The sequence below is a fragment of the Lactuca serriola genome, chromosome 5, assembly GCF_051521515.1.
Source record: "Lactuca serriola cultivar US96UC23 chromosome 5, Lser_US96UC23_V15, whole genome shotgun sequence".
In the NCBI taxonomy this organism is placed as follows: domain Eukaryota; kingdom Viridiplantae; phylum Streptophyta; class Magnoliopsida; order Asterales; family Asteraceae; genus Lactuca; species Lactuca serriola.
Genome location: NC_136412.1, coordinates 5027667 through 5051208, shown reverse-complemented (window position 1 = coordinate 5051208; position 23542 = coordinate 5027667). Strand labels below are relative to the sequence as shown.

General features: G+C 35.7%; 2 protein-coding genes across 2 annotated transcripts; one reads left to right on the top strand and one right to left on the bottom strand.

Annotated features, from left to right (window-relative positions):
* Positions 1-208: 208 nt before the first annotated feature.
* On the top strand, positions 209-4380 carry LOC145051836 (isopentenyl-diphosphate delta-isomerase). The gene is made up of 7 exons (XM_078999661.1): positions 209-442; positions 1168-1336; positions 1459-1801; positions 1889-1973; positions 2057-2143; positions 3122-3358; positions 4084-4380. Exons 2-7 carry the CDS (start codon positions 1176-1178, stop codon positions 4158-4160), a joined length of 990 nt encoding a protein of 329 aa, XP_078855787.1. The 5' UTR covers positions 209-442; positions 1168-1175; the 3' UTR covers positions 4161-4380.
* Positions 4381-5745: 1365 nt separating this feature from the next.
* LOC145051835 (serine--tRNA ligase) lies at positions 5746-9105 on the bottom strand. The gene is made up of 10 exons (XM_078999660.1): positions 8921-9105; positions 7832-7987; positions 7670-7740; positions 7417-7578; positions 7227-7332; positions 6940-7133; positions 6771-6874; positions 6485-6668; positions 6229-6408; positions 5746-6153 (listed from the first exon to the last, which is right to left on the bottom strand). Exons 2-10 carry the CDS (start codon positions 7962-7964, stop codon positions 5941-5943), a joined length of 1347 nt encoding a protein of 448 aa, XP_078855786.1. The 5' UTR covers positions 7965-7987; positions 8921-9105; the 3' UTR covers positions 5746-5940.
* Positions 9106-23542: the final 14437 nt, after the last annotated feature.

Sequence of the window (23542 nt, the reverse complement as noted above, 5' to 3'; positions counted from 1 at the left end):
TCTCATTGTCTGTACCGTATGCTCTTAATGAAAACAAACCAGAAGAAAGGGCAAGACGGCCGCGTTTCCCGTTACAACGCCGTTATGACATGTCCACAACGATAACAAGCAATCTCAAACCCATACCGATCTTCTAAGACGTGACCACAATTAATATGTTATACTATAATTTTAAAAAATATGACGTAACAGTTTCTTTTTTCTTTTAAAGGTTAACATTGTACATCGATCGGAGATGCCCTTCTCAACCGGATTCAGGACCCGGAAAGCGAAGCGAAACAGTTTTCTTCTCTAACTCCGTCGATCCGTTTACTCCCGACCCACATCCCTCACGTTATCTGCTCCTCACGACGACTCTCCCCTGCTCGTGGTTGCCTCCCCTGTGAAACCATCGGCCTGAGACCTTCAATAGCCACAGCTACACCGTCGCACCCAACCCCAGGTTTCATTTTTTTTTCCTTTTTTTTTCTGCGTCTTTTTGAAATCGCCAATTGATGTTGGTTGATTTCTTTTTATCCAAAAGGTTTTCTTTTACTGTGATTTCCTTCTTCACTTAATACGAAATTTCTGTAGTATTTATTTTTTAATATCAATCGGCAAGTTCAAGTTTTTCTTTGGAATTCTGTTAGGTGATTTCTTACATTGGTTCATTATTGATTTGCCACTTGTTTTCTGTTACTGATTTGCTACTTGTTTGTTGTTCATATATGATCATGAAATCTGATGTGTCCAGTGTTCTATAAAAAAGGGAATGTATTTGGAGGCAAGCTGTTTGATCAAATGCCTGAGAGGGATAATACTTTCTTAATATGCGTGTTTTCACTTATCAGTTGTAATATACATGTTTTAATGTTTAACTTTTGAATTTTGATGTTGGTAACTTGGGAAGGAACAATAGATGCATGTTTTCTGTTAGGTGTTTTTGAATGCTGCTGTTAAGATATGATTATATCTTTCTTTGAATGTAATTTAGACACTAAAAAGTGCTTATCAAGTTATAGCTTTTTGACATCGGATAGCTAATCCAAATAGTTTTTAAAAAACTCCGTTTTGTAAGCTAATAAGCTATAGACTAAAAGTTAAAAAAGTAGTTATCATTTTAAATGAGCTTTGCCCTCTTTTAAACATTTAAATTATTATTCCAACAATAACATAAAGATTTTTCAGTTACAAGGATGGCGGGAATAGCTTTGCTTATGGATCTAGTGAGGAAAAATCCAAACGTGAATGGTCAAACCCTACATTCTACTGGTTTATACTCAGCCACGCTTGCTGCCTCCTCCGCCGCCGCTTATGCCGCCGCCACCACCCCCTTTGCATCTAGGGCTATATTCGGGTACACGACCTAATCTAGTTCTGTTTTTCCAGTAGTGTATATATGGAATTTCAAGAAATTCACTAGTAATTCCAGTGATTCAGTTAGTTTGTTAATGATGATTGTTGATGTGAGTGAAACAGGTTTGGTGGAAGAAGAGTTGCTTATTGTGATGCTGGTGCTACTTCTCCTCTTCTGACTGAAGATTACCTTACCAGTTTAAGAACAGCATCTGAAACCATCTTTCGACACGATACTTTAAACTACAGAACCAAAGAGTATTACATCGAGCTAAAACCATTGTGGTCCGCTTTTCAGGCGAGATCACTCGCGTTAACATCATTGAGGTCTTTCTTACTTTTTTATTTGCCACTTTTGGCGCCTAATGTTGAAGATGATGATGATTTCTTACCGGGTTCTTCGGACGAGCATCATGTGGACTTGGTTGTACCCTTCAAGAAATCAGTAAAGCAGATCCTTCGTGAAGTAAGCATATGAAAATTGATGATTTTCGCTATTTTTTATATTTAGAAACAATAAATAAGTTGATATTTTATATTTTCATCATCACAGACTAGTGTTGTTACTACTAGACGGGTTCTGGAACGACTTGCTGTTCATCGTTTCTCACAGCGAGCAGCATGGAAGCTTCTTAAAGGTACAATCAATCAAATCAAAATCCCCATAACTCTTCTCTTTTCATCCAATTCAGTTGCTGATTGTTTTTCTTTCCATGCTTAGATGTTCCCAAGTCTGCTGTTCGCAAAGCTAACAGGGGGATGCCATTTTATACTTACTTTTTTTGTGTAAGTAGAACCACGTTTAGAGGTCAGTTTTTAACTTCGTTATTTTTTTTTTGCTATATAACATTATAATTGTATATATTGCTATAGATATGGTCTGTGCACGTTTTCATAAAAAAAAATTCAGCATGTAGTTTTTAACTTCAGCTCTATGTTGATTCTATTAAATCTTCTTGTGCTTTGTAACCTACAGATTGCTTCTGTAGAAAAGCTTAATTCAACTTAAAAAACAATAGTATCAGATGAAATTATGATTGACCTTTGTTGAATCTATCATATATCTCAGACATTCTAACACTCAAACTAACAGAAATACTTGATAATATTCATAAAGATATTTTTCTCACAATTCTAGAGGTGAGAGTCTCTCCAAAGAAAAACAATGTTCTCTTACAAATTAATTTTTTAGCTACCGACTCTCTAAAACAAAAGGACTATATTTACTACCACTAGAGACAAGACAAAAGGGAATAATCAGCCAACATAATCAGGTGTTGTTCCCACTAATAGGAAAATAAACAGATAAAAGACTGAAATACCCCTGGGACCATTTTCTGTCCAGCACAACCAGGAAAATGTCACCCATTTTGCCATCCAGCTATGAATCAATAAAGTCTGGGGCTTATCAAATTACTATTCTATCCATCATAGATATCATTTTGATGCAAACTGCCATTATGCTTATATGCTTGCTTTGACACACAAAAAACAAACCAAGTTATCTTTAAGCAAGAGATATTAAGCACTTTTTTATTGTTTTATTGTGCTATGAACTATTGATAGGATGGTTCGTATTGCTCCTTTTGGTATACTTTAGCCCTTTTTACACATTTTTAGCAATTTAATGGTTAGTTTGCAACAAAACTATAACATGATGATCAGAAAACTTGGTTGCTGAAATTTTAGGAATTTATGTGCACCATTGGCTTTGTTTTTAAGTTTTTGATGGTTGATTTTTTGGTAGCTAGTCAATAATAACACATTGATTGATGTGTGTGAGTAGGTCATTTCCTAGGAGTTGCAGCATCATGGGTTGTTCAAGTTGGAATAGAAAGTTACCGGTTTGTGCGTGACATTTCAAAATCTGATGATGATGGTGTTGAGCGGGAAGAACAAGTGAAAGGTCTTGGGAAGAAGGTGTATGGTGTGACAGTTCGATGTGGTGCGTCGCTACTTTTTGCATCCATAGGAGCTGGGATCGGTGCCACCCTTTTCCGCCCATCAACCGGCCAATCAGTTGGTAAGTACCAACCTTCATTACAACATTGTATTCTCAAAAATCTACTACTTTTTTTTTTTTTTTTTTTACTTTATCTTTATGTTTCAACCCATAATAACAACATAGGTACATTTTGCTACCACTACGAGTAAAATGTACTTTCTATGCTAGTGCTACATATTTTTGTTAAGTAGGTTGCTATTATCGGTAATGAATTATATGCGCTTGCTAATATGTGTAAAGAATTCAAGTATGGGTACACATTGCTACTATCAATAAAAAATCTAAGCATGATGCTCTATCATTCATCGGTAAAGAAACGTAACTACATTGCCTATTATGGGTACATCATTCTCTAAATTGGTAAAATGAGTAAAGTACATTGCTATCTTTCACAATTTAAAAGATCATGTCAACTATAATGTGCTTATAAGAAAAAAAAAGTATAATGTTATAGTTGGAATGGATAGATTTTATAAAGTATAACTTCCTTACAGTTTGGTAGGTTACTTGTTTCAAATTGTGTCTTGCTAAGGAAAAAAAAAGTATGTTGTAACATGACAAAAGGAAACAAAAGTAAGATGCTGCCTATAATAAATATAGAATTGATGAAAGTACATTGCTATTTCTTGCATTCAGCCACTACAACACACACCACCACTCTATTGTCATGCATAATTTAAAAAAAAAAATTGTTTTTGGAGTTGGGGTTGTTGAGTGACATTGCTGCGTTGTTTGTTTTACAGGGTGTTTGATTGGGGACTTGGCAGGGCCTATCATTGTATCGTTTTGTTTAGGCAGCGGTTCTCCGTTGGAAGTTTAGACGCTATTTGTTTTTTGTCAACAGCTGATTGAAGCTTTACTTTTGAGAGAGGTTGAACTTGAATGAATGAATCTTAAAACAAAGGTTTTATTTGTAAAACAATATTGGGAGATGTATCGGTATCTTTGTGAGCATTGCTATTAGCAACCAACCATTGTAACGAATAATATATATTTTATTTTATTTTTCTTTTCCAGAAGGGGTGCAACCTTCAAAATAAGATGTGCTCTTTGAATTTCTTACAAACTGATAAAATTTGATTTACTATTATTGTTTGGATCCCTGCTTCACTTTTTTTGGCAATGGTCAAAAACAGTGTACGTTCCTTTTTTTTTTTTTTTTTTTTAAACTCATTTTCTATAATAATTAACGTGGACATTTATAAGATGCTATTTTGGATAAAGTTGTATGAGATAATTTCTATTTAGCTTTGTCTCATGGTTATTGTGTTGTATTCTTGTATGCATTGGCACTTTAAACATTTTAAATGTTAAGTTTATGACTTTTTCTACAAATTGTTTTACTTAAATGATGTTAACCATGAATTTCATGTTACATGTTTTTAAATTCTTATTAAATATTATTATTTAAAATAGCTCATACGACGTTCAAAATGAATATGGAGTGACAATAACAACACATGATTTTGAACATGGACTGACAATAACAATACATGACACCACATCTGGTGTCGTTGGTTTGGATTAAGGAGTTTTGATTTTTATCCCACCGACTCATAAAAAATATTTAAACTTTAATTATGTGTGTATCCGTTTGAGATGTTGCAAGACAGCACCAAAATAGCTTGGTCCCCTTAAGATTTTTTAAGAGATCCTCTCTGTCACATTTGACATTCACTGAGATTGATCCTCCTAGGCCAGGATCCTGAAAAAGAAAATGGAACCACTCCCATCCAAACCATACATACAACCATGCTGTGATCAAATGAACAACTAATACATTCACATAAATATTAAATTAATTATAGTTAAACAAACAACCAACAACCCATTATATCTAAATATTTTATGTATGAACTATGAACATGTTGATTTTATGAAAAGATGGATGCATGCCCACAGTGATTCGGGTGTTGGGCTGCCTCCACGATCTTCAAATGTAAAGGTAAAGATAAAGTTTAAGAAAGGTAGTCGGAAGTTTTGTTGAAGCAATTATTGGTATGCATATTTGAGTATATGTTACAAAGCTGCCTTTGCATATTGATGTAACATTTCGTTTATGTAGGAAAACGTTTTTCAAAATTAATAGCATCAAGTCAAGTCAGAACAGGTAGCAAAGCTTTTGAGAACTACTGTAATGTAAGTAACATTCACCAAACAATTATACCATTTTTACACCAAAATAGTATTACTTTTAGTGCAAGTGTAATTCAACTCCAACATATTAGATCCTCCATAATAGTATTAGTAGAGCTTGTTTTCTTAAACTTTTTCAATACATATTAGCACCAACTCATCAATTTAAAAAAGCTCCAAGAAAACTACTCTATATGATATCAGCTTATTTATGGAGCCACCAATTCGTATGAGAGTTTTTTCATCAACTTATTTACGGGAACCACCAATTGTTTAACTGTCTTTTGTATAAGGTGAACATTAACACCTGATTGTACCATAATGATTGAAAAATAAATGAGGTTAATCAAGATGAAAAAAATCAATTATAATAGACAATAAGAAACTATAAATAAAGAAAACAAAGTCTTCACTGTTAAAATTGATTAAGCTGTTGATAACTTAAGTGTTTGTTGAAGCAGCAACTATGGTTTTGATTTTTTCCCTTTGGTTTCTTTAGCAGCAGGAGGAGCTTGGAAAGGGATGAACGTCTTCCCACCCATGAATGGCTGTAGCACTTGAGGGACTTCAACACCATCTTCCCTCTGGTAATTCTCAAGAATGCAACACATAGTCCTCTCTGTTGCTGTGAGTGTGGAATTCAATAAATGGCAGTATTGTTTTGTTTGTTCATTGCTCTGCACATCCCAGAATCACCACTTAATAATGAAATAAAAACAAATAGTACGATTGTAGTGAAATAAACCCTAAACCTTTTTCTGCCCAAATCTGATCTCCAACTTTCTCGACTGGTAATCAGTGCAATTTGAACAAGACACAAGTTCTCTGTAAGTGCTGGATGCAGGAAACCATGCTTCCAAGTCATACTTCTTTGCTGCAGCATCGTTTAATGCACCAGAGACTATAGAGACTATATGATACGGCAATTTCAACTGCACTTCAAAATTAAAATATATCATATATTTTTAAAAAATTAATGGTGAAAAAAATAATAATTAGTAATATTACCATTTGGTAAAACTCCTCAGAGTTTTTTATCATCTCCTCATGCATGTCCCATGAGTCATTGCCATTTGGACTGGTGATACAAAACTGTTCAACTTTCTCAAACTGATGAACACGGAAGATTCCAAGAGTGTCACGACCATGTGACCCAGCTTCTTTCCGGAAGCAAGATGAATATCCAGCATATCTGATCATTTTTCCAACCAAAAAGAGGATATCTTTTTCTTTACTTAAAAAATTAACACAGTAAAAAAAAAAAATTCTGCAAATTAAAGGGTATTATTATTACCTTAGTGGTAGCTGTGTTGGATGAATCCAGTCATCTATGTGATAAGCACAAAGTGGTTGTTCAGCAGTAGCAATCAGATACTTGTCATCACCCTCACCTGTTACCTATCAAACAAATTCATGACTTTTTTAATCTTGAATATTTTCCACAAGTATCTAGTTATTTATACCTTGTAAAGTTCTTCATCGAATTGGGCTAATTGAGCACATTTTCCCATTATATCTTTCCTCATAAAGAATGGAGTTTGCAATGATGTGAAGCCCCTTTTCTCGAGAAAATCAAGACCAAAGTTTATAAGAGCTTGATTTAGACGCACGCCATCTCCTTTCAAATAAAATCCTCTACCACCAGCTACATTAGCACCTGAATATAACAAAAAAAAAAGATTTCAATTTGCTTAGAAGACATGTTGAAAGAACCCAACACAAGTGAATCAAATAAATTGTAATATAAAACCTCTTTTCAGATCTGCAATTCCAAGAAGTTCCACAAGCTCAACATGATTTTTTAGTTTTGGCTCCGTTCTTTTCTCCCCCCAAGTGCGGACAACAGCATTATTTGCCTACCATGTACAAAATGCATTATGGAAAAGAGATACACACATATTTATTATTTAAAGAAACAAGAAAAGAAAAAAAATATCCACCTCATCATTGCTAACAGGAACAGAATCATGCACAAGATTCCCAACCACCTCCAATTTTGAATATAATGCTGCACGGGCTTCCTGAACCTCTGCATCTTTTTTTGCAGTTGAGTCCTTGTTTTCCTCTGTATTTTTTATCATGGAACTGGCATCTTCCCCAGCCTTCAGATGAATTTAGTGTTAATAAATACTGTAAGTTCATCATATGGCATATGCTAATGAAAGGCAAGATTTCAAAGATAGAAAGACTTACAATTCTAAGTTTAGCCACTTCTTTATTAATCCTGTTAAAGTCTTTGCGCAGCTGTTCAAGCTCAAACTGACCTGTAAATCAAAATGAAAACACCAAATGGTTCCTGAGTTATGTAATATATAAACACAAAGATGAATCAATCAAATGCAAAATGAAGCTTACGTTGTCGCCACTCCTTGTCAAGATGAATAATTTCATCAACAATCTCTACATTTGCAAACCTGCGGCGTTGAGACTCACGTATAATTTCTGGGTTGTTGCCCTTTTCCTCCCTAAATAGATTTATGTCCAACATGTTTTCTCCTTCTTTCTTGCTTTCTGTTATAAAGGTTCACATGGTTTAAGAGTTAAAAAAATAAACTGAAATTTGGTAGATAATCGAACAATCTTCTAGCATGATGCTTAGTTGCTTACTGCATCTTTCCATGGAAGGAATTACCTATATAAGAATATTTTTGTACTCCAAAGTCTAAAGTGCATCAACCAATATAAGGCCAACAAGTAAAATTAGGCACATGACATTCAACCTATAAAATTCTATCACTTGCATAACAAACATATAGTTCTGGAATGTTTTTTATTTGTAGATAGAGAATAGCGGTGAATATATACGCTACATAGAGATGAAATAGCACCCACTATTTTGTATTTAGCGATGGGCATAAAAAAAATAATAATAATAAATACTAAGTTTAAATCATAATCAATAAATAAGCAAACAAACCATGATACTAGCTAAAATACTTGATCATTTTAGTTTTAAGGACATGTTTTGATGCAAACTATGATCAATGGAATGAGCTTCAGTTAAAACTTATAACTTACAATGATCAATTGAGTCAATTCATACTTATACAATCAATGAAACTCATACTTGCTCAATTGAATCGACTTTCGGTTACTTTTAGTAGGGAAATTACAAGAAAAAACTTAAAAAAAAAAAAAAAAAAAAAAAAAAAAAAAAAAAAAAAAAAAACTGAAAATAACATTGAATAATCAATTGGAAGTTAATATGTGCGACAATGGCATACTTGCAAGTACTTCAAGAGTTCAAATGATCAATTTGATCAAATTTAAGAGTGAATCAGAGAAGCTTAGAAAAATAAAATAATCATAAATATAAGAGTGAGAAATAGTGAAAGCATTTACATGAAACATGATCAATAAAACATGTATACATATCATAGAAGCTTAGAAATACAGAAATCAGAAAGATAGAGTAATAAGCATCTGAAAACGAAAAGGAAAAACCTTAGAAGCAGAGATTTTAACTCAGAATCAGATGAGGAAGGTGTGATGGAACACCGGAGGTCAGCGGTCGACGGCGTGGAGGAAGCACCAAAGGTGAGTGGATGCAGAAGAGGTAAAGAAATTGAGGGTCGATTGAGAGTGAATCGTGTAGGCGGTATTTTCTTTGACCTAAGTCAACGCCGAAGTCCGAACCCTAAATTGTCTCTGTTAACCATGGAGGGATGTTATTTGGATCGGTTCGACCCGAAAGCGAATAAAGGTAATTGCTAATTGTTTGAACCGATTAATTAATACGGGTTCGATTCGGGTATTAATCGGTTCGATTCAGTTATTATCCGAATAAGATGGACAATATGATTAAGGATCTAATATAACCGAATAAACCGTATTATGATTCTATAACCCAAATAATAGAATAACAATATACTTTTATACATCAACGTAAAACATTCAAAGACTAATATAACATAATAGCACATTGAAAGAATAGCATTTACATAGAAGATTAACATAATGAGAATTAATTTATTACTTGAGTTCTTGAGTTGGAGCCTAATTTTTTATAACTAGACAAAGTAAGAATTCGTGAATTCTTAGGGACAATAGGAAGGGTCGATTTTTGAAAGTCTGAAATAAGAGGAAGGATCGATAGAAATGATTTCAAGTTTGGAAATAGTTGAGAAGATGGTCGATTTTGAAACAACGAGAACACACGTAGGTTTTTTTTTTCTGTTATGAACGACGAGGACATAAGTGTATATTGTAATGCTCATGTTTTTTGTTAAGCATTAGTGTAATGATGTAATATTTAGGGTTAATGTTGACAACTCAAGCTGTTGACAGAACATCAATAAATTCACCAGAATACCAGATCACAAAATTGATTTCCAGCTAATTAATTCCCTGATTCCTAGCTGATTGAGTTATCTTTGGAAATGATCTGATGTTGTATATATGTATAGTAATTAGTGTAGATGATTTCTTTCCATTCCTAGGTCCCAAAGATTGTACTATATATAGTGTTTTTCAGTATTCATGAATACACACGACATTTTACAGAACTATTTTGTTCATGGTATCAGAGCCATAACAACTCTATAAACATTCCTCTCCAGAAAATTGTGTCTTAAAATGTCTATCGTCTCCGAATCCACCATGTCTAATGAATCAAGTTCAAACCCTATCCCACCAACCCAAACCGGAGAGTATCAGAATTTACAACCATCATTCAAACTCAATGGCCGCAACTACATAGTTTGGTCTCAAATTATCCGAACCTTTCTGAAAGGAAAAGGAAAACTTAGCCACCTGACTGGTCCTATACCGAGGGAAGATGACCCCTCATTTGCTGCTTGGGATGTTGAAGACTCATCAATCATGTCGTGGTTGTGGAACTTAATGCAACCTGAGATTAGTGGTACTTGCATGTTCCTGACAACAACCAAAGACATTTGGGATACCATCAAATAGATGTATTCCAAAGTTCATGATGCTGCCTTAGTATATGAGATCAAAACCAAAATTCACTCAACCAAACAAGGTACTCTCTATGTTACAGATTATTACAACAAAATGAAGAATTTGTGGCTTGAGCTCGACTACCACCACAACATAAAGATGAAATGCAGTGATGATGCTGCAATGATGCTAAAGTTTGTTGAAGGAGAACGAGTCTATGAATATCTAGCAGGACTTAATGTCAAATATGACCAAGTCCGCATCCAAATCCTTGGCAAGGACACCTTGCCAAGTCTAAATGAGGTTTTCTCAACCATCCGGGGAGAAGAAGGAAGAAGAGGCGTCATGCTTGAGAACCCATCAACTAATGGTTTTGCCTTACTTGCCTCAAACCAACATGCTCCAAGTAATGCTACAACCAGAATTGCCCAGCCAGTGATACAAAAAAACCCAAATTGGTTAACCAATACCAATTTTAGATCTTCGGGCAGCAAAGAAAGCCTCTATTGCAGCCATTGCAAGAAATCGGGACACACAAAAGAAAATTGTTGGAGGCTACGAGGAAAGGGGCAACCGAGGAACAACCACCAAATGCAGTCTCAACCTGGAAATCATCAAGTTAATGTTGTCCAAGGACAACAGAAGGATGTCACAACTGCTGTTGAGATTCAAGAAATCAGCAGGTTAAATAGAGAAGAGATTGAGAAACTTCGCAGCTTCCTCACCACAATCGATAAACCAGTAGGTTCATGCTCTATGGCTCAGTCAGGTAAGTACTCTACAAACTGTCCTTTAAATGGCTCTTCGACTGTATCGAATGGAATTTGGGTGGTAGACTCGGGTGCAACTGATCATATGACAAACTCCTCTCATAATCTTTCAACATACACCCCATGTCCAGGAAACAAAAAAATAAAAACTGCCGACGGAACTTTAATTTCTATTGCTGGAAAAGGAACCGTCAAACTCACTCCAACCATGACCCTTCATTCGGTTTTACATGTCCCAAAATTATCAGTCAGTTTACTTTCTATTAAGCAGGTTACATCTCAATTGAATTGTAAAGTGACATTTTATCCAACCTACTGTCATTTTCAGGATCTGAAAACGGGGAAGATGATTGGGCATGCTAAGGAGGAGGATGGGGTTTATTACCTGGACACAAATAGTGGTGGTCTTAGAAGTAGTTTCCTTTCTAAAGCTTATTTGTCTTTAACTCATTATGCCAATAAGGCTCAAATTTGGCTTCACCATGTTCAGATGGGTCATCCATCTTTTGCATTAATAAAAACAATGTTTCCTTTCTTGTTTAAAAATCTGAATGTCAATGAATTCAATAGTGAAGTGTGTCATATGGCCAAACACCATAGAGTCCCCTTTCCAATCAGCACTTCAAGATCTTCTAAGCCTTTTTCCTTAGTTCATACAGATGTTTGGGGCCCCTCGAAGATCCCTAATATCAATGGAACCCGATGGTTTGTGTCATTTATCGACGATTATTCGAGAATTACTTGGATTTATCTGATGAAAAATAAATCTGATGTTAGTATTATTTTTCCCCAATTTCATCAGATGATTTTCACTCAGTTTGGCGTATGCATTAAACATATTCGATCCGACAACGGTACCGAATATTTTAATCAAGTTATGTCTCCATTCCTCACTACAAAGGGTATCATTCATGAATCCTCTTGTATTGCAACCCCGCAACAAAATGGGATTGCAGAGAGAAAAAACCGTCATCTTTTAGAAATAACTCGAGCCCTTCTATTCGGAAAAAGGTTCCTAAATTTTATTGGGGAGAAACAGTTTGCACAGCTGCGTATTTGATCAATCGATTACCCAGTAGAATCCTTCAAGGTCGATCCCCTATTGATGTTCTTTCTGAACATTTTCCAGACCTTAAACACTCATCCCTTCCATTAAAAACATTTGGGTGTGTTTCTTATGTTCACATTCAACGAAAAGACCAATTGAGTAAACTTGATCCGAGAGCCTTAAAAACCATTTTTCTTGGATATTCTTCTACACAAAAGGGGTACAAGTGTTATCATCCAAGTTCTCGAAAAACCTATGTCTCCAAAGATGTCACGTTTCTTGAAAACCAAGGGTTCTATGATCAAGTTTGTGTTCCAAGAGAGTCTAGCATAAATGACAATGCTCTAGAATTTCTTTCTTTTGATTTATCTACTCCAAATCAGCCAACTCCAACTCAAACACCCGAAACCCAACCAGTAAACTTAAAAGAAACGCAATCCCAGCCTGAATCCATCTCAAGTCCACCTGATCATCATCCCACCAAATCAACCGAAACTGATTCTGAACAAGAAAAATCATTTGAAACAAATTTTGAACAAGAAAAAACAACCCAAGATGAGTCTATTTCAACTCCACCTCTTACAGAAAATGATTGTTCTGAACCACCACTACAAGTGTACTCGCGAAGAAGACGAAATCCTGACAAGCTAGCAGCTTAATCATTAGACCCGGTACAAGATCACACTCAAAATACATGTAAAAAAACTGATTCCTTACCACCTAAATATCACCTTCCAATTGCATTCAGAAAAGGGACTAGAAAGTGCACAGAACATCCGATAGCCAATTTTCTCTCGTATTCAAACCTGTCTCCATCACATAGAGCCTTCCTCACCGAGTTAAATTCCATCTCAATTCCAAAAAATGTTCAAGAAGCACTTGGGGATAGTGAGTGGAAAAAGGCCATGATTGAAGAAATGAGGGTGCTTGAAAAAAATAAAACATGGGAAATTGTTGAACTACCGAAAGGAAAAAAGGTGATTGGTTGTAAATGGGTATATACTCTTAAGTATCAAGCGGATGGGTCATTGGAGAGATATAAGGCTAGGCTTGTTGCGAAAGGCTACACTCAAACGTGGGATAGATTACCATGAAACGTTTGCTCCTGTGGCTAACTAAACACTGTTAGACTTTTATTGTCATTGGCAGCAAATCTCAATTGGAGTCTACAACAATTTGATGTGAAAAACGCATTTCTACATGGAGACTTTGAAGAAGAAGCATATATGGAGCCACCACCCGGATTCAATCAAAAGTTTGGTACTAACCAGGTTTGCAGGTTAAAGAAAGCTTTATACGGTCTCAAACAATCACCAAGGGCATGGTTCGGGAGATTTACCAAAGCCATGAAAAGAATGAAGTTTGAACAAAGTCTGGGAGATCATAGTTTATTTGTCAAAAGATCAAAAGACGGGAAGACTACTGCATTAATCGTCTATGTGGATGATATAATCGTCACAGGAGATGACGTGGAAGAGATAAAGATGTTGAAATTGCAATTATCAAAGGAATTTGAGATCAAGGACCTAGGAAGACTCAAGTACTTCCTAGGAATTGAAGTTGCACACTCTAAGGCTGGAATTTTTATTTCCCAACAAAAATATATTCTGGACCTTCTTAAAGAAACAGGAATGATGGGTTGCAAACCTTCAGAAATTCCTATGGATTATCAGTGCAAACTTGGGAAAGGACTGGATGGACAGGAAGTTGATAAGGGACGCTACCAAAGATTGATTGGGAAGTTCATTTATTTAGCACATACACGACCGGATATAGCCTATGCAGTAAGTGTACTCAGCTAATACATGCACGCTCCTCGAGAGGTACACTTAACAGCCGCATACAAGGTTCTTAAATATCTCAAGGCTACTCCAGGAAAAGGAATTCTATTTAGAAGAAATGGGAGACTAGACTTAGCAGCATATACAGACACAGATTGGGTTGGATCCCCTCTTGATTTCCGATCCACCTCAGGATATTGCACCTTTCTTGGAGGTAACCTGATCACATGGAGAAGTAAAAATCAATCGGTCGTCTCTAGATCAAGTGCTGAAGCTGAGTTCCGAGCAATGGCTCAAGGCATATGTGAGCTTCTTTGGATACGAATCATCCTAAGGGACCTTGGTATTAAGTATGAAGGTGTTATGAAGCTCTATTGCGACAACAAATCTGCTATCAACATTGCTCACAATCCTGTACAACATGATCGCACCAAACATGTGGAGATTGATCGCCATTTCATCAAAGAAAAAATAGATAGTGGACTCATATGCACTCCTTACATTCCTAGCAACCAACAACTGGCAGACGTTCTAACAAAAGGACTCCCTTATTCTTTGTTTCAAGGCATCACTAACAAATTAGGAATGGAAAACATCCATTCAACAGCTTGAAGGGAGGGGGGGTGTTGACAACTCAAGCTGTTGACAGAACAGCAATAAATTCACCAGAATACCAGATCACAGAATTGATTTCCAGCTAATTAATTCCCTGATTCCTAGCTGATTGATTTATCTTTGGAAATGATTTGATGTTGTATATATGTATAGTAATTAGTGTAGATGATTTCTTTCCATTCCTAGGTCCCAAATATTGTACTATATATAGTGTTTTCAGTCTTCATGAATACACACAACATTTTACAGAACTATTTTGTTCAGTTAACAATTGTAACCTATTTTGAAGTAATAAAGAAGAATTATTTGAGTATTATGTGATTTATGTGCATTATATGTGCTTATAATGATATAATAAAATAATAATAAAAATATGCGTCAAAAATAAAATAATAGATAGACCCAATATCTTTAAAGAAAGTTGAGGTAGTCGTAACAAGGATTTCAGGGATATAAGGAACGCTGAAAGCCTATGGAACAATTATGTGATAATAAAGGAGCGGTTGCCTTAACAAAGGAACCCAGAGTTCATGGTAAAACCAAACATATCGACAGAAAGTATCATTTCATCAGACATAGTGTAGAAGAAGACCATCTTGTCGTAAAGAGGGTCTCATCTGAGGATAACCCAACAGACCCCCTCACAAAAGGTCTGAGTAGGGTTAGGCATATTCAGCAGGCTCGGAGCATTGGACTGAGAGATGATATTAGTTTTAGCAGTTAGATTAGTTTTATTTTGAAACTTATAACAAATTAAATGTAATTGATTTTTGGTGATTAAATAATAAAGTATTATTTATGACTTTGTCTATTGACTTCTGTGAGTTGTTTATTAGTGTGATTCATATTTTACATGTTTTTACTTACCGAATAATATGATTATTCAAACTCCACAGTCGTTCGTACTTTTGGAAGTAAGTAGTGAATTAAGACTGTCATGAATTGGATTGCAAATTGTCTAAGAGAGTTAGACATAACAATAGAATTGTTGCAATGTTCATGAGTACTTAGAAATGGAGATTTGGGTGTTGGATAAACCCTCGCTCAAAGTATTACTTCATGTAATTCATCATGAGTAATACTGAGACGATAATATGTTATGATCTTAAAACGGATAAATATGAGTTGTAATTTACAAGCACACATTGGTGATACGTAAACGCATCAGTAACTTGGTGTTATAAAACGTATTGTCATGTATAATTTGATAAGTAAAAGATACAAGCATATGAGTCAATGTTTATTTGTTCCTTTTGACTTAACGGGAAAAATGATATATGTGGTCCCTTCGATGATTTGGTGTTGACATATGTGTTGGGCCCAGCCAGGGCTAAAGTGATGTGTTCAATTGAAGTCCTTTATCATCACAAATCAGAAATCAGGAAACATAGATTCTAGACAAAAAGATTGATTGCATTCCATGTCTTATGTTCGGGGGTATCTTGTAGAATGAAGGATTATATGGTCACTTATCTTAGGACATGTAACTGACTGGGTCAGAGTTCGACAATAACTTTTGGAAGCTACAATTTGTTTGTCAACTTAGAAGTCATACTAGCAATTATAGTTATAGACTTATCTAAGTGGGAGACTGTTGGGTTAGCTGTCTAAGCCCATAACTATAATTGATATGTACTTGAATTGATAGCAGCACAGTCATTTTGGGTTGTCTCAAACCTAGCAACTGGACAAGGAAATTATGAAAGGAGGGAGATTAATTTATTTTAAGATTAATAAATTAATATAAATGATTTATTAATATGTTATTAAAGTAATATATTAATTAGAAATCATAATGTTTAATTAATAGTTAGCCATAAATTAATTGGAATTGATTTTGAGGTTAATTGTATTAATTATAAAGTATATAGACTAGTTTGCAATTATCAAATAGAAAAATGGAAGGTTCCAGAACCTCCTTAGAAGTGGGTGGACGAAATCTATAGGGGAAACCCTAATGATTTCGTCCAAGGGCTTTGAATAAGGCTTTTGGATAAGCTTAGGCCCTAAGCAAAGGAACATTAGGGTTTTCCCTAAACCCTAGCAACCTCAGCTATGTAAAGAGCCCTCTAGCTCTCAAATTCGGCCAATCCTACTCTTAAAGAAACCCTAGGCTGAAAATTGCATACCCTAGCCTCTCTCTTCATAAGTTTCCTTCTTGCTAGCTCTTGGGTGTGATTCCATTAGAGGCATTACATTTTTGGTGTTAAGCTTCCAAGAAGAACAAGTTCAAGGATTACCAATTGTTTACTATAACAATTGAAAGGTATTAATACTAAACCCCAATTTGTAATTTTCAAAATTAGCCTCCTCCTTTAGGGTTCTTATTTTGCAATTCAAAGTTATATGTTTAATAGTTAAAACATAGATCCAAAGTAGGTTGCATGTGAACGCAGGAATTTGTAACGCCCCGATCCTCATGTATTAATTAATTAAGAATTTCTGGATAAAGTTCTACTCGACGAGTTGGTTGACTTACTCGTCGAGTAGCAACGGGGTGAGAACGCGTGGTTAGTGACCTACTCGACGAGTCCACTATTGGGACTTGGCGAGTAGGAGCTGGCAGTGGAAACCCTAAATCCCGGGGTTTGCACCCCTATTTAAAGGAGCCTCAGCCTCCTTTGGGACTCCTTACAGTCTTTGAGAACCCTTGAAACCCTAATTCGTGTGTGTGCCTTGGTGTGGGTTTGAAGCTTGGAAAAGAGGATCTTGGAGGAAGGAAGCTAAGAGTGCAAAGGAAATTGAAGCAAGAAAGGAGTGGGAAACGGGTTTTTCCTCAGCTAGCAACGTTTGAAGGTATCAAAGTACCATTCTTACTTCCCTTTTCTTCCCTTTGGTTGATTCTAGGGCTTTTTATGGACTTCAAGTTGGGATGTTGAGCTATGGGCTAGATATGAAGTTGTAACTTCAGATCTGGACCCTCCTTGGATGCTAGAGTCATAAAGTTGTTGTATTGGCTGTGGTTGGAGTCCCTCTTGGAGTAGAAGCTCCATTAAGAACTTAAAATAGACATTTGGAGCCCTTATAACCATGCATGCACGTAAAGTTTGCAACTTTACGTGGTAAGTATGCTCTAGAAGCTTGGATCTGTGATTTGGAGCCGCTGCATGGCTCAAAACAAGTCTGTATGGATAGAGGACTGGATGGACTCGGCTAGTCACATGAAGATGGTCATTAAACTTGGCGAGTTGGATGAACAACTCGGCGAGTCCGATGAAGATCACCATAAAACTCGACGAGTTGAAGAACAACTCGACGAGTCGGATGGATTTTCCCTTGGATAGGCATGTGTGTGTACCCGTCGAGTTGCAAGGAGGAAACTCGATGGGTGGCCCTTAAGGATTTATCGGGATTCGAAGGAACTCAGCGAGTTGGAATGTGCTCCACGGACTCGGCAAGTGGCCGAGTGCACTCGGCGAGTTGAGGTCAACATGGAATGTTGACCTTGACTGAGGACTCTGATCTTGTTCAGGGATTTCTAAGGGGTTTTGGGATATCTCATAAGAATAAGAACTTGTGAGTATATTGTGCCATGGTTATAAGTGGTGGTGCCAGTGTCAAGTGATCCGATAATTGGAGTTTGCATTTCAATCGACATCTGAGAGGTGAGTTATTCTCACTATATTGATAGGGTCTACGGCACCAAGGCCGACCCTTTATGATTACATCCTGGTTTAGGATGATTGCTTGTTATTGCCATGCTAGATTTCATCCTGGTTTAGGATGGGTGTTATGTTATTGCTTTGTTAGAATTCATCCTGTTTAGGATGGTTGCTATACTAGAGATCGGTTAGATCGATTGTTATGGTATGCTACATATGATTCAGATCTGTTAGATCGGAATCAGGATAGATAGTAGGGTATGCTTTATGATCCGTAAGGATCGGTATGTTAGTGACCTGTAGGTCGATACTCTAGTTACGAGTGAAACTCTATGATTGATGGTCGATGAGATAGATATGTTGCTATGTGTATATGCCAGTATATGATTGTATACGTACATGGTTAGTTGCTTGTTGGTTGGGTTGAGGTGGTCCTGCTTTGTGCTGAAGGCCAACACACCCTCTGAGCGGCCCGGGGAGACTGTAGGCCCACACGACGGACCAGTCATATCGAAGGCTCGGGATAGATTCAGATAGACTGTAGGTCCAGTAGGGCGGACCAGTCCGGCCAATGGCCCAATATGTACGTTGTTTGAGTGATCGGTTTGGCTGTAGCTTTAGTCAGTATGGTACTGGTATTTTGGGGGTAGCTTACTAAGCCCTCGGGCTTACAGTTTCAGTTTATTGTTTCAGGTACTTCAGGAGAGCGAGGGAAGGCGAAGGCGTGACCGTACCGCTCCTCATCCTTATGATCTATTTTGGGACACTCTGATGATAAACGGATTGGAAATGTTTTGTAAAAACAGTTACTATTTGACTCTTTTGTTAGTATTAAAAGCTTAAATTTGGGGTAAATTTTTGGGTGTTACAGAATTGTTTTCTAATTTATTTGTTTTACCTAAAACCTATCACAAACTAGGCCAAAATGACCATGAAACCAAAAATGTCGAGGTTTAGACTAAACCTCAGAAAAAATGCATATCATAGGGACCATTTTATTAATTATATATATATATATATATATATATATATATATATATATATATATATATATATATATATATACATACTAGTGGTGTACCCGCGCAAAGCGGCGGGCGACAAATAGTTTATTTTGGCAATTAGTTTTATTCTGAAATATTTTATATTTCAGGAAACAAAATGTAGATACATATTGTTATCGGTCATTGTGGCAACGAATAGTTGTAACACTTGCAATGCAAAGGAAAAAAATGCTTAGTATGCACAAGTACGGGCCCTTATGGTTTACGGATAATGGTTTTGGTTTAGGACATAGGGTTAATGCATGTTTAATAAACATATAACCTCGCAAGAGTCATCACCGATGACCTGGAAGGAAAACCTTCCCTTATCCGGACTTGTCCAGGTGGCATTGGACTTATTCACGTGCAAATATGGATGAAAGTGGGTCATGAACCAATGTAAATGGCCCAAAAACAAAATTGTTGTTTTGGGTTACCATCATAACTCTATTTACGTATGGTTTCAAAATATAGTAAACTAATCGTTTTGTTAAAAAAATTTGCATCAATGTTTTTGGTTTAATGTAAAAATATGTTGCTATTTTTGTGTTAAAAATAGTTTGTTCTTTTAAAAGTGTTGTTTTTTTTGTTTAAAACAAAATTATGATTAATAAAATTTATCGATTATTTATTTATTATAAAAATAAGTATAAATAACTTTAAGTTTTTTTGTTAATGCTTATTAGAATTGAAAATTAGATTGTTAAGAGTTCGTTATGAAAGGGTGGTAACTTTTATGTTAGGTGTTTTTTTTTTTTTTTTTTTGTTTTTTTTTTTTTTTTTGGAACGACTTATGTTAAGTTTTGAAAAAAATAAATTTGTTTATTTTTTGTTATTAATCATTAATATTTATATTCCAATAACTTTTGTTGTGATCAATTTCTTTTGCTTATGTATATTAATTGCAACAATGTTAAAACGAAAACCATAAATCAACAAATGAAATGACCTATAATTACTTAAAAGTCAACAGAATTCACTTGCACATGATCCCTGTAAACTTTTCCAGTTTTCCAATACTTGTTTCTTAAAATTGAGATCTTGTGGTAGAAAACACGCATATAGTACAATTAGAAGAGCTTTACCATGTATAAAAAAGGCACCAATCACTTTCTTTTTCTTTCCATTCCTTTTTCCTGAATTTCCAATTCTCAATTAAATTAATACAACAAAAGACACAACTCCAATGCATTACATCTTGCTATGTGTACTCACCAATTTTCAACTTATCCACATCTTGAAAAAAAATGATAAAAGCAAAAAAGAAGAATTTTTAGAGATTTTACAAAAACATTCAATTCCCCTTTCTTTTCCACTGAATCATATAATCCTAAAACAATATTCCAAAAATACTATTCGTTTATTTTTCCATTATAATCTTGCAACATCACAGAAGAACAATGCTTTTGATAATAGTCTTAATACTCTGACCATGTTGTTCACCCCTAACATTATCCATCTTCATTTTAATGGTATAAGGACCAAATTACCCTTTACCCTATCATCACGCCATCTCCTGCAAACAAACTACACACATTCTTTTGATCTTATTAAGACAATTACACCCTATTTTATTTTTATTTTTATTGACACATGTAAATTACCCGGCTGGGTACATTTGTCAGTTTCGTTTCCAGTTCAACAAGACAAACCATATCCATAAACATACCCACCCGAATCGATTAAATCCCACCTGCACAAATAACCATAATGCATTTAATACCCACAAGTATATGTTATCACATATTTATGAATAAAATGATTTATAATAATTTTTATCATAAGCTGATGTATAGCATAAACTTTGAAAGTACAATGTCATAATTTTATTTTTATTTAGATTTTCGGATTTCGACATTTTTTCTAGTGAAGTAAGTGTGTGTGTGTGTGTATGGGGGGGGGGGGAGTGGGCTTGATGTTGGATATCTCTCTCGTTCTGTTTCAAGTTAGCATCATTGGATCCGAAGTTCTAGCGGTCTTAGAATCAACCCAAATTTCATTATTTGAGCTTATTGTTGATTGATAGAAACTGGATCGGTTATTGCCATGTTCAAATCTTGTTGTCCTTGTTTTCCCTTTTTTAATAGATAGGTCCTCTAGTTCAGCTTTCAAATCTATTGACTACACTATTAGATACTTGCTGATGACCAAAAATCATGGAAATTTAACTGTGGAATAAAACTCATGAAAAAAAATGTAGGACACTATAGATTTAAAAAGGTTTTTGTACCTTCATCATCTGTACCAAAACAACAACTTCTCCATTTCCAAGTAGGATCCTATAAAACTCACACTATAAAAAAATAGGATATTACGCAAGTAGTACTGTCCCATAGTGTTTTATTGGATTTTTGTATTAAGATCACTCACTCCATGGTTATGTTTATTTGATCTTAAATAAGCGTTCCATCTTAATAGCTTTGTCCACCTAAAAAAAGTGAATTCCATGATTACATCATCATAATTCGAAAACCTAAAATAAGAGAATAGAAGAAACACAAATAACAAAAATTACTATGATCCAACAGAAGTTTCACCTTGTTTACCAAAAAATATTAAGTTTGCCAAATGTTTTACCTGTTGCAATTATACTCTCATGAGGAGCAAGAATGTCACCTGGGGGCTCATGGAATAACTCTTTGGAACCATTATAATTATAGAAAAAGCCAAAATTAATATAGTGTGTATGTATCTGAAATTGAATCATGTAGAATGATTTATATGTATTAGGAATGATGGAGACGTTTCGTGTCCGCCTTCCTCAAGAACACTCCCCATTTCATGTTTGCTTTCCTCAGTCTCCTTATTGTAGAGATCAAATCAACAAGGTGAAACAATAGATGATTTTCTTTTTTTCGTTAAAAACTTTAAAAATACCATGAAATTATATTATTACCCAATAACTTTTAACTTTAAGCCATTAAAAAGTCTCCGAACACATGGACACCTTCTGGCTTCTTCAATGCTACAAATGTTGACCAGGTGTATCATGTGGCAGCAATTTCCAAGGTTTGGTTTCTACTTCAACAATTATTACTATGCAAACTGTAACGCCCGTGTTTCTGGGATTGCCATTTTTAGCAATGTAATAGTCTAGGTTAACCTTTGTAACCCAATTTGAAATAATAAAAATGTATTATTTGTGAATTATGTGAATTATGTGATTTATGTGTTTATCTTCTTAATTATTATAAGTTAATGAATTAAGAATAAAATAAGCGTCAAAATTAAAGTGTGAGATAAGCCCGATATCTTTGCATAAAGTTGTAGTGGTTGAAACAAGGATTCTGGAGATATAAGGAATGCCAAAATCCGAGTTATAACGAAGAAGTTATGACCTGTCGAAGTTTCGCGACAGAACCGGCACGACGTCGAGTGACGTAAAACATGAATTTAAGATAGAGTGATATTTAGCCTTAGCGATCTAAAAGAAAGTCGTAGATTTCGTTAAACCGAGAGCGTGCATAAAAGGAACGCCCAAATCTGACTTCGTATGAGGAAGTTATGATTTTTCTAAATTTTGACTTAGCAGTATGCAGCCCAAATACTCGATTTGAGATCAAGCGGTTTTTAGCCGAAACAATCTAAATGAGAATCGAAGATCTCGTTGTTAGTAGCGAAACAATGAAAAGTTAGGCGAGAACGGACGTCAGACGAAGAAGTTATGAATTTATAACGGAGTTTTTCTGTCCCGGCCTTCTAAAAATAAATAATAAAAATAAAAGTCAAAATTAGCCGACGGAGTCTAAATGAAAGTTGTAGAGTATGGTCTGACCTTCGCGTGGATATAAAGAACGTCGAAAACGGAGCTCGTATGCGAAAGTTACGCAATTTAGAAGTTCGACGAGTCAATTACGCCCCGCGTACTCAGTCGGATGCAACTTGTCTGACTAATACTCGAGTGCCACAGATCGACGCATGCAGTGACGTCAAAGTACGCCCCGCGTAACCGAGTACGCCCCGCGTACTGAGTACGCCCTGCGTAATTTGAGATTACGCCCCGCGTAATCCCAGACCCTCAGCCTATAAATAGAACTCGAAATCAGCCATTTTCTCTTGTTCAAACTCTTCTCTCTCTCTCTAAGTTTTGCCTCGATTTGCGTTCCAATCATATCCCGAAGCCCCGGTATTATTCCCGAGCCCCGAAGCGAGATCCGAAGCCCCGAGAATCCCGAAGAGCGTTATTCCCGAGCCGAAGCCCTGCCCGCGAGGAGCCGGTTTTTGTGAAGATCTTCCAGATCTACGGAGAGACGCTACTTCTATAAGCCGTAGTGCTGTCGGATCATCTTCTGATCAGGTGAGTGT

What these genes read in the sequence shown, in the direction of transcription:
- LOC145051835 (XM_078999660.1), bottom strand. Translation starts at nt 7,964, where the DNA reads ATGTTGGACATAAATCTATTTAGGGAGGAAAAGGGCAACAACCCAGAA. An exon ending in TGACAAGGAGTGGCGACAAC is followed by an intron (nt 7,741 to 7,831) that starts GTAAGCTTCATT and finishes TTTGATTTACAG; the next exon opens with GTCAGTTTGAGCTTGAACAG. An exon ending in AATTGCAGATCTGAAAAGAG is followed by an intron (nt 7,134 to 7,226) that starts GTTTTATATTAC and finishes TGTTATATTCAG; the next exon opens with GTGCTAATGTAGCTGGTGGT.
- LOC145051836 (XM_078999661.1), top strand. Translation starts at nt 1,176, where the DNA reads ATGGCGGGAATAGCTTTGCTTATGGATCTAGTGAGGAAAAATCCAAAC. An exon ending in TAAAGCAGATCCTTCGTGAA is followed by an intron (nt 1,802 to 1,888) that starts GTAAGCATATGA and finishes TCATCATCACAG; the next exon opens with ACTAGTGTTGTTACTACTAG. An exon ending in ATCAACCGGCCAATCAGTTG is followed by an intron (nt 3,359 to 4,083) that starts GTAAGTACCAAC and finishes TTTGTTTTACAG; the next exon opens with GGTGTTTGATTGGGGACTTG.